At 42.5% G+C, this 16,490-nt stretch overlaps 1 protein-coding gene across 1 annotated transcript in view; it reads left to right on the top strand.

Annotated features, from left to right (window-relative positions):
- Positions 1-16,490, top strand: part of gmds (GDP-mannose 4,6-dehydratase) — a 149,138-nt gene that overhangs the window by 57,069 nt on the left and 75,579 nt on the right. The window contains exon 7 of the mRNA XM_029499573.1: positions 4,642-4,769. Coding sequence (XP_029355433.1) covers positions 4,642-4,769 — 128 coding nt within the window. The remainder of the gene's footprint in view (positions 1-4,641; positions 4,770-16,490) is intronic.

Genomic DNA, 16,490 nt, shown 5'->3' with positions numbered 1-16,490 from the left:
AGGTGTGAAAAGATGCTGTGTCAGCAGAGCCACCTTGGATACAACACAAATATTCTCCCCTTGTCAGGGCTCCAGAGATCAATTGGAATGTGAATTGTGCAATAACGGTGATGGCAGACACTGACAGGTCTTTGGCCAAGGTGGAATTTGGCCAACCCCTCATCCAGGGAAGATTCCTCCTGCAGAATACCTCACTCTGTGCAAGTCAGGTATTTTCCTCATAACTCAGCTCAGATAAAGACGATGGGTATGAGATGAGAACGCCTCCATTCCGATGTAAACAGTGCTCCGTAGTCAGCCTAAATCCTTAAAACATGTGGGGGCGGGATTTGAAATTAAGGGTTATATATTTTTTTTCTTCAATATGCCACAAAGCACTTCACTCCCCAAGGCCATTGCTCAAAAGACAGAGTGGGATTATGGGATTTTCAACCCTGGTTGAGTTCCAAAACAGGTGTGTAAGCTCTCCATTGATGTAACCTAAAGGTTTCTATGACAACCCCCTGGCAATCAAAATTGTGTCTCAGCTATTGTTTTCTTAACCGCCTTCGGAGTGTTGCCAGTTCAGACAAGCTTGCAAAAAAATAACTCAAGTGTCAGACATTTGGAAAATACTTTGAATTAATCTTTTTGTTCTACTTTTTTTGAGAAAAGTAAAACAGTCCACAGTCCTGTTTTTAGAATGTGGTTCGTTAAAGCAGCCAGGCCGACCAAGTCTTTCCACATTTTTATTAAGAAAAGGGAAACAACCTTGGGACACATTTACATGGTGATGAAAAACACTCAACAGGTCTAAAGTTGGAAGACATGACTTGGCTTAGGAAACAAATGGATGTTCTACCTTCGTACTTTTAACATTAAAGACCAGTTCATAAATATTCGAGTTGATTCGGAACTTAAATTTACTCTGCTTTTCAGTTTTTTCCGGACCTAATGTGCTATTTAACTGGGGCCACGACCACCCATTATGTTTTCAAAATAAATATTTGAGAAGAGTGATGCAAATAAATCACACTGTGGTTGAATGTCAATCTGTAAATGCCCGTTAATGCGCTCACAGACGGTAATATAAATGAGGATGATTCAGACAACATGAGGTCTGAGTTTGTAAGGGCTGGGCCATCACACAGTATGAAGGCAGACTTCATAAGTTGTCTTTCTTTAGCAGTGTGGTTCTATCAGCAGAATGTGTTGAGTAACCAGTGCTAGTCCAGCCAAAACCCCCTCAAAAGCCACAGTCCCCTCCCTGACTCCCTCAGGCCTGAGCCCCTAGCTGACAGAGCCTGTCCCCCATCCTGTCTGGGCCCACATGGCCTGGCTCCGGACAGGAGACATCTCTGCGCATTTTTCCTCCTCCTCTTTTTCTCCCCATATTTTAGCACAGTTGTGCCAACGAAGCCTGTGTGTTACGTTTTTCCTGTCGCCTCTCTGGCCAAAAAATGAGAAGGAATGATGGAAAACAAAAAAGAAAAGAGATGCTTAAGTGAGATTGAGAGAGACAGAGGGAGAAAGAGAGTGAGTGTCAGTTTCTGGCAGGGGTTTTGCTGCCTGCTCAGTTTTCACAACCCAAGGTTTTATTAGACTTTCCGCCGGGCTGCAGGCAAGGTTAAACGTCCACCACTGGCCCGCTGGGTTTGAAACCTCCTGTTAGCCCCCCTGGCTCCTCTCCCCTGCCTCTGCCCCCTCCTTCTGGTTGTCCTGCGGTGTCGCTGCCAGTAAAGGAAACACATTAACACCCAGGCCAGTAACAGTGTAGGCTTTGTCCAAGGCCAGGCAGGCTGGTCCATTAGGCCCACGCTCGGGTCCACACCGCACCAATTAGAGAAGGCAGGGCACGGAGCCACTCTAAACAGAGGTGTAAGCTTTACAAGGCGGCTACAGGTGTGCTTGGGAGGGAAGTAATGGACTTTATTACTGATTGGGGGTACTGTGCTCTACTGGATCCCTATGCCACCTTTTTAACAGCCAACTCAGCTCTGCAGAGTTTTGACAACCTGTGTTTAACCTGAAAACTTGAGCTTCCCTTGCATGTCAGATCATATCACACCCCTGCCTTCCAATTTACTATAGTTGCCAATGTGGCTTCTTGTTTCATTGCCTCACACCTCCGAGTCCTAATGTACAGAACGCGGCAGTCTATTGATTACATTTGGCAAATCACTTAATGTAAATAATAAATAAATAGTCGGAAAATGTAAAACATAATAATTTTAGAATGATTTAAAATGGCAAATACACACTAAGGATTTTTTTTATTTTTTTCATTTTAAATTTCAATCAGAACAAAGAACAACAGAAATAAAGGCTTGAAACAGCAACCTTTTTGTGGTGTTCATTCGTCTTTTTTTCCCCCACTGGACAAATAGCTCAAAATTATTAATTGTTTATTATAGGACACGTCATATTGGTTGTCCTTTTGTCCAAATTTTAAGATGCATGTTATTTAACCTAAACATCTGTGATTCAATTTGAACCAAGTGCACTATGTCACATACCATAACGTGGCCCCTGAACTTCCTTACTTTAGATTGTTGATCAAAAGCTACAATTTTCAAACTTTTTCATCTGTAAATAGGTCAGACTTCACAATCATTGGATCCTACACCTTTACATTGTAAATCAATGACAGCAATGGAAATTACTTCTTTCTTTTGCACTCCCTTCTGCCAGTCAATGGAGAGTTCTTTCAGTGACACTAATGTTCATGTGTTGAATTAAGAGTTCCCCATTAAAATGAAGTGTGATTAACTTTCTCTCCATTGATTAATTGCTTAATTGTCCTTGGTTAATAACTGTGTGTGTGTGTGCCCTGTGGCAAGACAGGCTCCTGTCTAACTGATGTGCAAAATACAAAGCCAACAGTCACTGATGTATCGGTGGTGGGTAAATAATGGCCGGTCAACATTTGACTACACTTAGCAGCAGAAATGGTACCTGTCAGAACAAATGACCTGCCAGGTTGGAGAAAGGCCCTTGGGGCCAGATGAGGTGATCGTGCAAAGATGTCTGACATCAGAGGGGGGTTTCCATCTGCAATTTATCTACACTCTATAGACAGAAGCTATTTCCTAATAAACCTGTCAATAATGATTTAAAAAAGTGAGAACAATAGAGGACTTTGAAGATGGAAGTTTGTAGCTTTGTCTTTTAAATTGCATCTCCATGTGCTGAAATATGAAAACTCCAACTCAACATGGCGACAAAGCGCCATTGACGTGAGGGCCATGTGATCCAGTTACCCACACACAACATGCTGTATTCTCTCAAATAAGCATGTCTAACCTCCACTGTTCTGTTTTCACTCAGCCTGCCCAGGGCTGTTGCTTTCCTATGAAATAATTACTACAAATTTGGTACGTTTGCATGATTGGGTTCATGGGATTTTCCTGCGTCTAAATGGAGGCTCTGCTCCATGTCAAGGGAACGGCGATATAGTGTAGAGACAGAACCAGGCTGTTATGACCAGGATGGTTGCAGAGCTAAAAGGCAACATTCATCTCAAGCATGATGAGTTTAAAAAGCAGCATGTAGAAGCTCTTAACAGGTCCTGAAGAGGTTCACACAAGGTTGTGGGAGACTTATTCACAGTCGAGATGTTGTGTCAGCTAAAGATAGCGAACTCTTTGATGCAAACATTGCACTTTCCTTGGAAATTGTATTTTCACATTCTGCCATGTGGACTCTTTTTTTTTTTTTTTTATTGATTTATTTATTTATTTATTTTAGCACAAGACAGAAGTATCTCACCAGAGTTTGAGCCCTCAAGCTTTAATAGGCTGTTTAAATCAGGATGATGGTATCATTTGTCACAACACCCTAATATTTAGTGTTGATTTCCATCAGTATAATGCTGTGTTTGGGTTGGACAGTTGAAACTTTTTATTCACAGACTCGCTGCCGCATCTTTGCCACCGCAATAGGAATAGCGAACATGACACCGGCCCTTAACATGTCGCCAAAACACCCAAAAGGCTCCTGGCCCTGCTAGCAGTGCAGAAATAGTAATTAGGATCTCATTAGTGTTCCCACAGATAAAATCCACCATGTGCATCTCCTCAGCTTGAGAAGCTCCACTGGGCGATCTGGCAGATGTACCCATTGTCGAATCGGTGATTCTGGACTGGACACTGTACCGGCACAGTCAGGGTGGTCTCGTTAGGTTGTCATTCTTGTGTAGAACTTCCCTGCTTCTTTTTTTGCTGTTGACAGACTGATGCTTTGAGATTTGCGTTGGCCTCTGGCCCAGATTTGACTCCGAAACATTGAATGAAGGGGGAAAATGAGAGAGAAGAAATGTAAAAGGATCTAGATGCTGTAATATGAGGTGGAAAGGAATTGATTTTGCTCAGGGTGGCTTTTTGCTTTGGCTGAAGAGGACTTGGAGCAGCATTAGAGGTTTGGAAGGCCATCGGTTTGAGTGTGCGGTGATGGAGTGATGTACAAGTTTGGTAGGGACCTCTGCACTTCATTTTCAGCAAGAAGGCCACGATTTCACTTATCTGTTCCTTATTTTTCTATGTCTGACAATCTGTGTTTGTGTGTAATGGCTCAGGCTGAACTTCTGTGATATTTATATCCCACGTAAAGTTCAATTGATTTCAGAAGATTGCAACAAATCATTTTTTAATATGTCTGTTTCAGGTTCAAACTTTGTGACGCGTAAGATCAGCCGCTCTGTGGCAAAGATTCACCTGGGCCAACTGGAGAGCTTCAGCCTGGGCAACCTGGACTCCAAGAGGGACTGGGGCCATGCCAAAGACTATGTGGAGGTAAAACACACTCTGTAACCACATACAGTCCTGGAGAAGTACACACAAGCTGTGTGTGCTCTCCCTCAGAGTTGAAAAGGGTTCAGATGTGCACATAGCATTAACGCTGGCTTTCCCAGATCATTTGAGGCCGTAATATGCTTGAAGCCTCCTATAATTCTCTGCCAAAAGAGAAACAGAGATAAAGAAACAGAAGGGGAGGGTGAGAGGAGGGAAAGAGAGCCACATACTGTGAGCCCACAGACTGCACTCTGGTTTCCCATAACTCACCCATGTACCAGATCCCTTCAGGCCAAAATTGTCATTCCCTGAATGGCCACACAAGAAAAGTGACATATTAAGAGACCATTGTGTCCTGGGAATGATGAGAGAAAATACGATTTTTCTGTTAACGAATAGTCCCAGCAGCAAGTCGAGAGATGAAATTAACAGTGGGGTCACCTTGTCCAGCTCAGCGTTTCTGAGTCTGTGCACCCTCCAGAATACATGTATGTTTCAAAGACACACATATTCCTACGTATGAAAAGTTAAGATTGGAATGCGTGGCTTACTGAGTTGAAAGGCTCAACAGATTGCCATGTCTGACAGCAGACCCCTCACCTACGGTGTTGTGATAAGGAGAGGCTGGTAGCAGAGGTGATGGGGATGCTCATGTAGATCGGAGTCAGGGTGAGCAGGTTACCGGTGGGAAGTATTGTTTAACTGTAAGGTCGCAGTGTGCGGTCATTGCATTATGGCCAGAAGGCAGCACCAGATCACACAGATAGGTTGTGTAGACGTCATGTCAATGGTGTCAGTGGACCATTGGTCACACGTCTGACGCTCAATCATATCCTACGGTAACTGCACTGAATAATTTCTGCCTCTTGCAGCAGGAAGTCCAACTTCAATTGGGACCAGTAACATGGAAGCACCAAAGTTTATTGTGTTTGAAAGAGGATCTGTCATGTGATTCTAATCCTCCCTATCCCCCTACTAAAAGATTAACATCTGACAAAATAAAGAGCAGAAAATATGATAGTTTGGGTGTTTTTGAAGGAAATTTTTGTTGTGTTTTTCAAACAGACGTGGCGATACCTTAGCGTAGCAATCTTTGGGGGGGTAGAGTAAACATTTAAGTGGCACACCTGCTTAAAAAGTCAGTCAGAAGTCAGATTCTTGATTTTCAGGTGTTTGAAACAAGAAGTAGAAGAAGCAGGGAAACAAAGGGAAACAAAAGGAAACAGAGGGCTAAATTTCAATCACTTCACTGTAACACAGCAAGTATGAGTCCTGACCTATTCCTAGTTGTTGGGTCACATCCAGTAGGTTTTTCATCCATGCTGCGCTTAGCCTGACTGACCAGCTATGTATGTGCAACCTTATGTTGCTGGATCCGTGTATGTGTGTGTTGTTGCCTATCTAGGATACCCGGGCTTGAGACGCTCCAGGTTTCCTGTGGGAGTAGCCGACATTCCAGTTCTGGTAAATCAGGCATCTCCTCATGAGCCTCTCCAGTTACTGAAAAGATATATTTCAGGAAGCCAAACAGAAGCTCCAGGTGCTGAGGGGATCTGAAGTGAAGGATGAGGAAGAATTGGTTGGAATAAGGGAGGAATCAAACAGACCAGTGTTTGTGGATAAATGCATAAATGCCATCACTCCTGCAGAAAGTTCACCCCACCCTGTAGGCCATCACAAGCTGGCGACTGTCACCTCCTCACTTAGAAACATCCATCCATCCTTTTGCTACTGTTACCATGGCGAAGCTAAACAACTGGTGATTTGTAAACAGAACCATGTGTGTCTACCTCTCCTCTCCTCACCTCACCCCACCTAGGACAGGGAAATTTCTTGTAATTGGCAGTGAATGGATTGTGGGTGGCAGGAGGGGCGTGCTGTGTGTCTGCTCTAACAACGTCTGAAGGTGTGCGGCTGCCTGGGCATCGTCTTGGCCGGGTATCGAATGTCGGTCCCCTGCAGGCAGACAGACCCAGAGCTGCCCAGCTTCTTTCAATGGAGCCCTTTATTATTTCAGTGGTATGGAATACCCACCGGGGCTCAGGTATGAAATAGGTTGATAAAATTGTTTAAATTGTCCTGGTCCTCATTTTAAGTGTGTCAGTTTCTTCACTGCTGTTTTTTCAGTTCTTCATCTCTTCAAATGCGGTTCGCTGTCATGTGACATGTTTCTGAATTTGAGCTCGGCAAGGCAAAAATGCAATCACTCACTAAAGCCTCCTACTGTGCACATAAAAACGCACGAGTCGGCCTTCAACCAGTGCATGGTTGAATCTTCAACCATGCACTGCCCTTTTCCCTGCTCCTTTTCCTCTCCTCTCAGCCTGTGCTCCCACCCTGAGTTGGCCCATGGTGGGTACAGCTGTGTGGAGCCCCCACCTCTACACCCCCTACCTCCTCCCCCTCTGGCTACAGAGAGCCATTTCCTGTGTCAAGAATAAGGCTGGCTGGGAGGGAGCAGGAGCAGGAGCAGGCGGCCTCATGGTTTTGGCCCTCTCTCTCTCTCTCCTCACGCTCCATCCTGCTTCACTTTCTCTCTCTCTTTTTTGTCTGTTTCCTCTCCTGCCTCATGGTCTTTAGCCCCCCCCCCCCACCGCCTCTTAACCTTTTACTGTTTGACGTTTTATACTGCGTCACTCGACGAGCACTCCACCAAACTGCTGCTCCCTCCTGTCCGGCACTTGTCTGGTGAGCAGTTACCACCCAGTTACCAGATATTTCCCTCTGACATCTAATAAACGCCTCTGACACTGCGCTTCTCGTTGCTGCAGCTTAACCCAAAACTGCTGCCAGATGAGATTTGGCTGACCCGCTGACACGCAGTCCCGAGGAGCCCTCCTCCCTCCTCTTGTCTTTTTTGGTTATTTATTTTCAAAATATAATCACCTGTGAAACTCTGACTCTTTAGAAGCTGTTACCTTGAGGTCTTCAGGTGTGTGTGTTTGTGTGTGGTGGTAGCCGTCTGATTCCTGGCATTGTGTGGAGGCGTTGAGGTGACAGAACAGCCCAGATGGTGTCATTTTTCACCTCCTTTATTTTTCTTATCCTTCTTTAGTGGCGCAGCTGCCTCTTTGTGCAGTAATGGTTACAGATGAGGCTAATTAGCCAATCACAGCACAGATCAGGGCCAATCACAGATGATTGATGAGAGCGCGGGGCCATTCATCACATGTTTTTGGCCTGGGAGGTGACAGCAAGGGCAGGCTTGTGAACTTGGTACAGTAAGTCATACATTTATGTCTGTATATCAACGAGGCATTTATCAAGCACAGCCCAATACACAAACAGGCCTCATTATCTTTCTGTCTGACAAGAGACTATATATATGGACACTGGATGATTGGTTGTCGAGATCAGACATTAAATGTGTTGGTTCGGCATGAGCTCCAGTCTGTCCTTGATGTTTTTACATGACTATGGCATACACACCAGTTTAAACTATAGTTTAAACAAAAGAGGGAATGAATAAATTTAGGTATTTTTACTTGTTCATTCAACATCTATCCATCTAATTCACACTTAATAATTATAATCATTGATTATTTTAAACTGAATTACTCATTTGTTATTAGTTACCCCCGGGCAAGTAGCTCCGTGGTAGAGCGCATGCTTTGCATCCAGAGACCTCGTGTTCAAACCCAAGCCACAACGCAATCCAGTAGTAGGCTTTTGCTGGTCCCAAGCCTGGATAAATGGGGGAAGGGCATCCCATGTAAAAATTGCAGCTAAATCAGTCATGCCAGTCATAGAACTGTGGCGACCCTGATTAGGTAAAAAGCCGAAAGGGGGAGAAAAAAAAAAAACACCCTCATTTGCTATTAATTAAATGATTAATTGTATCAAAATTTACAGGTAAATATTTTCGTTATCTTTAAATCTTAAAATATCCGAAAAACAGTAATTGATTCATGTCTGTTATTATTATTGTTTTTATTTTTATTATCAATCCAACAGACCATCATTTGGAAAAAACATAGTACTTGTTGATCTAAGAGCCATAGTGTATATAATAGTATCGATTGCAGTTCTGTTAGGAAATACGTGTAGCTTAATGGCTGCAACATCTGTCCTGTCCGTCTGTAAAACCACTGAAACCTGCTCCCGTGGAGGGCACTGTCCCCTTGCTACGCTGTGGTGTGGATAACTGTCTCTGCTTGTGCAGCTCTTTACTGCATTGATTCAGGGAGCTGATAAATACCTTTGACTGCTCTGCACGCTTTTAATAAACGCAGCTGGAGCGGTAAAGAGCTAAAACGGGAACTAATAGGGCAGAGGAGAGGGTGGCTTAGATTTCATCTCCCAGATCTACTGACTACATCCAAACCCCCTGACCCCTCATCATAATGTTGTGGTGTGTGTGTGTGTGTGTGTGTGTGTGTGTGTGTGTGTGTGTGCTTGCTTGCTCTGCAGGGGGTTAGGCTGAGTGTTGATCATTTAGTGAGAAAGTCTTTGACAGAAGCTACTGTCGTGTTGACCTATCATCCCACACACGCAAGATGAGTAAACGACAACAGCTGCAGAGTTGTGTGTGTCTCTGTTTTGGTGTGTGTTAATTGCAGAGGAAATTTGACCCATGGCCTTACCAGCAGCTCAATAAACTGGGGTTTGCACCCCCCTGTGGCTCACAGTAATAAAACTTCACTGAACCTCTAGAAACCTCATGAATTTACAGACACACACACACACACTCATTTTGGGCTCATTTCACCAAAATGTACATTTAAAGAGCATGGTGACTGAACAAAACAAAAACAAGCCACTTAAATGATTGATAAGGAAGCCTGATCTCTGGTCTCATCGGTGGTTTTGTTGGTTCACAGAGCCTTTAAAATCAGCTGTGTGGAATACAGGCTCCACTGTATACTTTACTTTCAGTGTCTCACGTGAAAATACTTGAATTTCGAGGTTTCACAATCAAAATGATTTACAGATCACCAGTATGAGTGTTTGTGCTTGTCATTATTGTCCTTTTTTTGGGGTACTTTCCTGATTAAAATCTTTAATAATAAGATAATAAAATCTTTAACGAACACAGCTTTTATGAAATCATGTATCTGGTCATTGTGTTTTCCTTGTTGGACAAGCAGCTCATCAAATGCCTCTGGTGTAAAGTTAATTTGGTGGATTTTATTTCCGCTTATCATGACACAGTTTATTTTTAAAAGAATAAAACACCAAACTAAAGAGATGCAGAAGTCCTGCATCTTTTGTTAAGAACATCTTAAATTTTTCCATTCAGCTGGATAGACTCATAGCAAATGTCTTACTGCGTTGCAGCAGATATTTGTGTATGAACATGCATGTGTGATAAGGTTATACCATTTGTTGACTAGCTCCAGGTTGGTGTTTCCCATTGATTGCTGCTCTTTCAAAAATGATTTGGTACAAACAAACAGTTTTGCTTCCTCAGCACATTTCATGCTTGGATGTGAAAGTTTCAACGGCTTAGTTGAAATCATTGTCTCATTGTTCTGATGTTGTGCAATAGAAACAGGAAAACATACAAATAAGAACAGCTTTATTATAATTTCTTGCTTATTTCATGACTCCTTGTGCATGATGTTTAAAGCTGACTCCCTCTCTCTGTGGGGAAAGAGATAATGGACTGATCCACTGTAGTGAGTTTTATGACTCTGTGTGTGTGTGTGTGTGTGTGTGTGTGTGTGTTTTCGACATGCATGTGTCTGACGACAGACATTTTCAGAGGACCCTGGGCAGGTTTGCAGACAGACATCTGACCCAGGTGACATCCCGGTTTCCTGGGCGTGAGATTCTTGGATTTTCAAGGAATGTCTTTTTTTCTACTCCTCTCGGCTTCTGCTCTGTTCATTTCTTCCTAGCCCCTCTGTATCTCTCTGCTTGGTTGCATAACTCAAGCTGATTAGCTGAGAGAGTTGAGTCACAGCTGGGAAAGGGAATGATGGAGGAGTAAGTGATAGCTGAGGATTTTCTACCATTAAAATCAATATACCAACATTTTTGGCAATGTTGCAGACCCTCAAGAGTGCACACTTTTTCTGCCACAGCTCATCCATAACTCCCCACTCTACTCTCTCCTGCAGCCGTCATATGATGAGTTGAGATTAGTTTGTTTTTGTCTTTACTTGCACACCTCCATCCAATTTGAGAGAACAACAACTATTAATTCACGTTTGAGTTGAAGTAATGTGTTTATCTGAAGGTCACAAACACAATCATCATCATATGTAACTCAGTGGTTTACTTTGGAAATATGAAAAATATTATTATATTAAATATTTAATATTATATGTTTATATATTTATTATATATTTAAGGTTTGTAACTCAATAGTCATCTACTGTATATATTCCCATCATGTTTATCACTTGTTTTTCTGAAATTGGCACCTTCATTATGAACTGTAAGGCTGTAGAATTGATTTCTTCTTTAACTACAACATGAGAAATAGTTAATCTGAGTAAAGTAAACAATGATGGCGCAGGCCATGCGTTGACTGTGGAAATAACTTTGGTTATTGGAAAGCTTACGCTTTGTCTCTCATACATTGTATGTTCTTGTTCTCTGGTTCTGTTCTGGGTTTTTCTTTCACGTTTGAAAATGCAGTGTTGAATATATTGAATCCTGTGGCTTTGTTTTGTCTGTCAAATCTACCTACTGACACGCACACACACACACAAAAGCCCCAGTTTCATTGTACCAGGTTTAGGTTCTTTTTAGTTCAGCGTCCTCTAAGACCTGAGAAACTATTACTTACGACCTCCTCTCCTCTTCACTAACAGCCAAACTTCTTTAAATTGTACCTACTATGCACTTCTTTCCTCATATTTTTTCGACTTATCCTTATTGAATAGATTTAGTGCTTAGTACTCACTTCAAGGTCTCTTACGGCACTAAAGCTTGAGCATTGTCTCATTTGAAAGTTGCTTTGGATAAAAGCGTCTGCCCAATGAATAAATGCAATGTACGATCCTCTTTTGCTGCAGCAGACGTTGAAGATTATTCAGCTTGACATATTAACGACATCATTTTCTCGTTTCAAGGTCGGTTCATTTAGTAAAATAGTGGAAGTCAAGAACGTAAAAGTAATTCTGCACCAAAACCATCTTCCACCTCCAGTTCAAGAACTGCTTTTCAAAGTTGTAACACAGTTTTACGTCAGACTTAATATAATTTTATAGCAGTATTGATCGTGAGAACTAAGTATTGTCAAATCATTGGAGCTTATACATTAATAATAAATTTACAGTTGACATTTCAATGACTTTTACTGCCCGAAGGAGTCAAAAGTGACCAAGTTGTCTTTGCCTTTTAGAACAAATTAGAGCTGTTTCTCCAGCTGGACGCCTGCAACGGCTCTGGTATGAAGATTGTCTTTTTTTTTTTTTTTTTTGTTTTAAGGAGAGAAGAAAAGTTGAAAGCCCTTTCAGTTGGAAAGAACTTTTTAGACACATAAACATCTTAAATGTGCTGTATGGGCATTTTCCATGTATAGCCTTAATATTAAGAATATATCTTTATATTGGTGAAAACATAAGGAATGATTGTAACAATGAGCTGTAATGGTGCTCAGGATATGCAGTATTTTCCCCCAAGTTTATATTTTCTGTGTGTTTGTGTGTGTGTGTGTGTGTGTGTGTGTCTATCTGCAGCAGCTGGCCGTCTCTCTCAGACTGACAGGCCTAAGCTCTCCCCTGCTGGGTTGAGGATGAAAGCAGATGCTCTCCTCCTTCTTCTCCTGCTCTGTTTTTCTCTAATTTCTCTTCACAGCCTTGTGTAACCAGAATCCTCAGCTTTCATATGGAGCCTGCAGGACAGTTTGCACCCTGGAGTCCCATTGAAAGCAGAAACTGATGGACATTTCCAAAACATGTATGCACAGAGGCAAACACACATGCATGTACAAATGGAGATTATTCAGAGAAAGTTACTCAACAAAACACAAAAGCTCAAAATACAAAGAACCAAATCATGACTTTTGCCATCCTCTGAAATACAATCCACACAGTAAACTAGAATAATATAGTAACTATGAGAGGGAAACACGTGACTATACTATAGGGTTATTTTTATAGCTATAGTTTGCGTTTTCTTGACAGCTCTTGATTTGTGTGCCCTTATTTAATAGTAAATGAGTCAATTATCTAATTAAATAATACTGAGTGTTCACTCAGACAGTTAAATTAATTAAAGCTTTCAGGTTTGTTGTTCCAGAAAAACTTTATACTACACTTTTAGGTCTGGTCCAACAAAATACTTTTTTCCTTTAACAAAATCAAACAAAATTCTCCACAACATAATAGATTTAAATCAGGAAACTTCTGATGAAAGACCCCCCTGTAGCTGTCATTCAAAAGTATATTTTCATACTTGAGCCCCTTTTCTGCAGTACAGAGATAAGTAAATAAAGGCTGAGGCTCTCTGTGACTGTGGTGTAATTGCTTCAAACTGACTTATTATTTGCTGAAGTGACTTCAGACTTGTAAGGTGATGGGCAGCTGACGGGCAGAGAGGGATGGAGGAACTCCACAGGGATAGCTGGTGAGAAGAGGGCTCCCTTCCCTGCTAGGCAGTTTCACAGGACAGATAGTGTGAGGGGGGTGTATGATGACAGTGGGAGTGAGAAAAGTTTGACGCAAATGCACTTTTCTGTCCAAATTCTAATCAAAGCAACAGTGGTAGTGCAACTGTATTGAATAGTTTTAGACCAGTGTCTGATACCTCATGCTGAGTCGATGCCCAGGTTTAATGAGGCCTACAGATCGAACTGAACTGAAAGGGGAAGAAAGCTGTTGTAGGCAGGGAAACCACAGCTGCGTGGTGAAGCTGAGACGCTCCCTGAATGGGAAGCCCAAGTGTGAGAGGAGTCCTAATGCAATAATCCCTTTGTTTGCTTGTATGTGTGTGTACTTGTGTGTGTGTTTTGAGTGTTGTCACACTGAAGAGGCAGACTCCCATGTTGTGATATTTAGGGAGTATGAATGAGACTTAGGGAGTGAAGGGAAGCCTTTACTGGCCCAGCAGACAGCACTGATGGAGTGGAGGGATATTTAAGGGGGCTGGGGAGCAGGTCATCTTGTTTTGATTGTCTGAGGAGTCTGCCTGACTCTCTGGGACTGGAATGTGTGTGACCTGCTCTCCTGCTCCTTCACACTCCCTCTGCTCACTTGACTGTATGTCTCTCGCTCCATTACTCGGCTGAGCGGCTCGTGGGAAGATTCTCAGTCCAGACTGCAGAGTGAAGCAGCCAAGCCAACTATCACAAGAGCTCGGTCACAGTCTTAGCTCTCCTCACTCACTCCCAGCTCTCTTTCTCCATTAGATTTCTGTTTGGCCGACCCCTTTTATACACATCTCTCTCTCTCTTTCTCTCTTTCTCTCCCTCTTGCTGTGTGTGTCTTTGTGTGTGGGGTGTGTTTATCACTTGTACTGTAAGTAAAAATAGCACATTTTTGCACATAGGAAAAGAATATTAGTTTGCATGTTTGTGTTATGACATTGTTTTTACCTTGGCATTCACTGTTGTACTCTGCTGCGTATTTAGTTACACAGGTCCCTCTGCTTTTACTGCAGATGCACAGCTGATGGAAATCTACTAAGAATAGAATATTAAATTATTTCATGCAATTTTATAAACGTAGGAAAGCAGGCAATGATCCTCTGGTGAAGATACAATGAGGCTGCATTCACACTGCTTTAAATCTCTTTTGCTCCATCTTTGCTTCCTGTTCATTCTACTCTGAAGCACTCAAGCCTCGAAAGCAAAGAGTTTTGGAAACTTTCCAGCTCTTTAGAAAGGTTTTGCCTCAGTTTGGAGGATGACTTATTTCATTTATGTATTTAAATGAATAATAATTGCAATTTTATTGTGGCTTTATTTTAGTTTCCCCTGAAGTCACCTTTTATGATTCTGTGGTTACATGTTTGTCTTATATTTAACATGCTTAATAATATAAACACTCAGTAATCATGGATTTGAAAAGTTGTGTAATGATAAATAATCTCCTTTATATATGATCTGCAACAATGATCACTAATGTTGGTTATTAAGTTTATTTCCGATGCATGAATGACCTCTTTGACTTGCTGCTCCCTCCCCGTATTGTCTCCTGATCTTGAGCACAACTACAGGTACAGAGAAGCAGCGTTTTCCCGCCAGGCCCACTGAAAGCTGCCTGCAGTCTATTGAGCGTGGCGGAGACAGCATCCCAACCAGTCCGCTTCAAATAGGTCTCATGGCTGCAATGGAATGGAAACATTTGTTGGGTCACAGCACTGAAAGCTTGTCTTCCCTCATCGCATAACACTAAATGGCTTCCTCATGTTGTCTGCTTTTTATTAGGCTTATAGTGTATCCACATTCAAACAGGCTTATGATATTAATCGACGTGCATGTCCCTGTATAAGCTCCCACACACAGTGACATTTTAGACTCACAAACCTGTTGGCATGCACAACACCTTGCGCAAGATACTGAGGAGGCAAGAGGTAAAAAACCACACATTGTCCTTGTGTTAATATTTTTGTTCACATAATCACACACATGCAAATCAAGGTCTGAGACAGGCGCATAATTGGTGAGGAAACGCTGTGCTGAGGTGTTGGTGTGATGGATGAGGAGAGAACTGATGTGTCGTTCAGAACCTCTTTCTGAACCACAATGATTCTTTCACTCAACATGGCTCGTATTGAACTCTATCCTTATTAAAACAGAGCTGTGTATTTGCTTTTAGAAAGTGAGACTTTCTTAGGGAGTGCCAGGGATCTCTTTTTTAATTAAGTGGCCTCAGCCAAATGAGTGTGTGTGTGTGTGTGCGTGCGTATGTGTGAAATCTGAGGGGAAGCCCTGTCTGTGACCTGCAGTGATAGCAGTGGTTTGTTTTCATTCTAAACTTGTCTTGGAGTTACTGGTTTTGCACTTTATTTGACCTCAGCTTGACCTGGTCATCACCTCTGCCTGACCCTTTTCTCAATACCCAGCCTGAGCCCTTTTTGTTTTTTCTCCTGACAGTGACACTTCTGTTTGCATTATTTCTTTTTTCTTTCAAGCACATCCCCTCTTTCCACTTTCCCCTCCCTCGCTCCCTCGCTTTTCTACAGTGCTTCTACACCCAACTCACAAATCCCTTAGTCCCAGCAACACCGAGTTTGCTGTGCACACACACATGCACACTTGCATACTCACTCAATCAAAATGAATGATTGCACATTTGTCTTGACAGTTGCTATAAAAAGAGCCGGCCACTAAACACTGCCGTCCTCTCATTATATCATTACCGACCCACAGCAGGCAGGCAGCTTTCTGACTTCTGTCTCTCTCGTCCTCTGTTTTCAGTGTCTCTCTCTCACTTGGTGTTTGCCGTTAAAGCCCAGAAAAGAGCAGAATATAAGTTCAGAACAGAATGGGGAGAAAAAAAAAGATGTGAGTAGCCCTGTGCTGTGTACAAGGTGGGGACACGTGCCATGGCAAAGGGGGAATCCCTGGCTCTCCATTGTTCAACAGAGGCTCCATGGCTCCAGGGGGCAGGCCGGCTCAAGTGTTTGTTTATGTCTGTGGGCCAGAGAAGAGAGACGGTGGCCATGTTCAGCAGCTACGTTAAAGGTCCTGAATCCTCTAATGAGAGGTAATTACGGTGCATATGTGTTTATGAGATTCAAAGGAGCTAGGAAGAAAGAGCATAAGCACATTTTCCCCCATGCTGTGTTCACTCCGCCATCTTTACAAATCTCGGGGGTTTTTTT

This window comes from Echeneis naucrates, chromosome 4, assembly GCF_900963305.1.
Source record: "Echeneis naucrates chromosome 4, fEcheNa1.1, whole genome shotgun sequence".
Classification (NCBI taxonomy): Eukaryota; Metazoa; Chordata; class Actinopteri; order Carangiformes; family Echeneidae; genus Echeneis; species Echeneis naucrates.
Note: the sequence above shows the minus strand (reverse complement) of the source record. Positions and strands in the feature narration are given on the sequence as shown.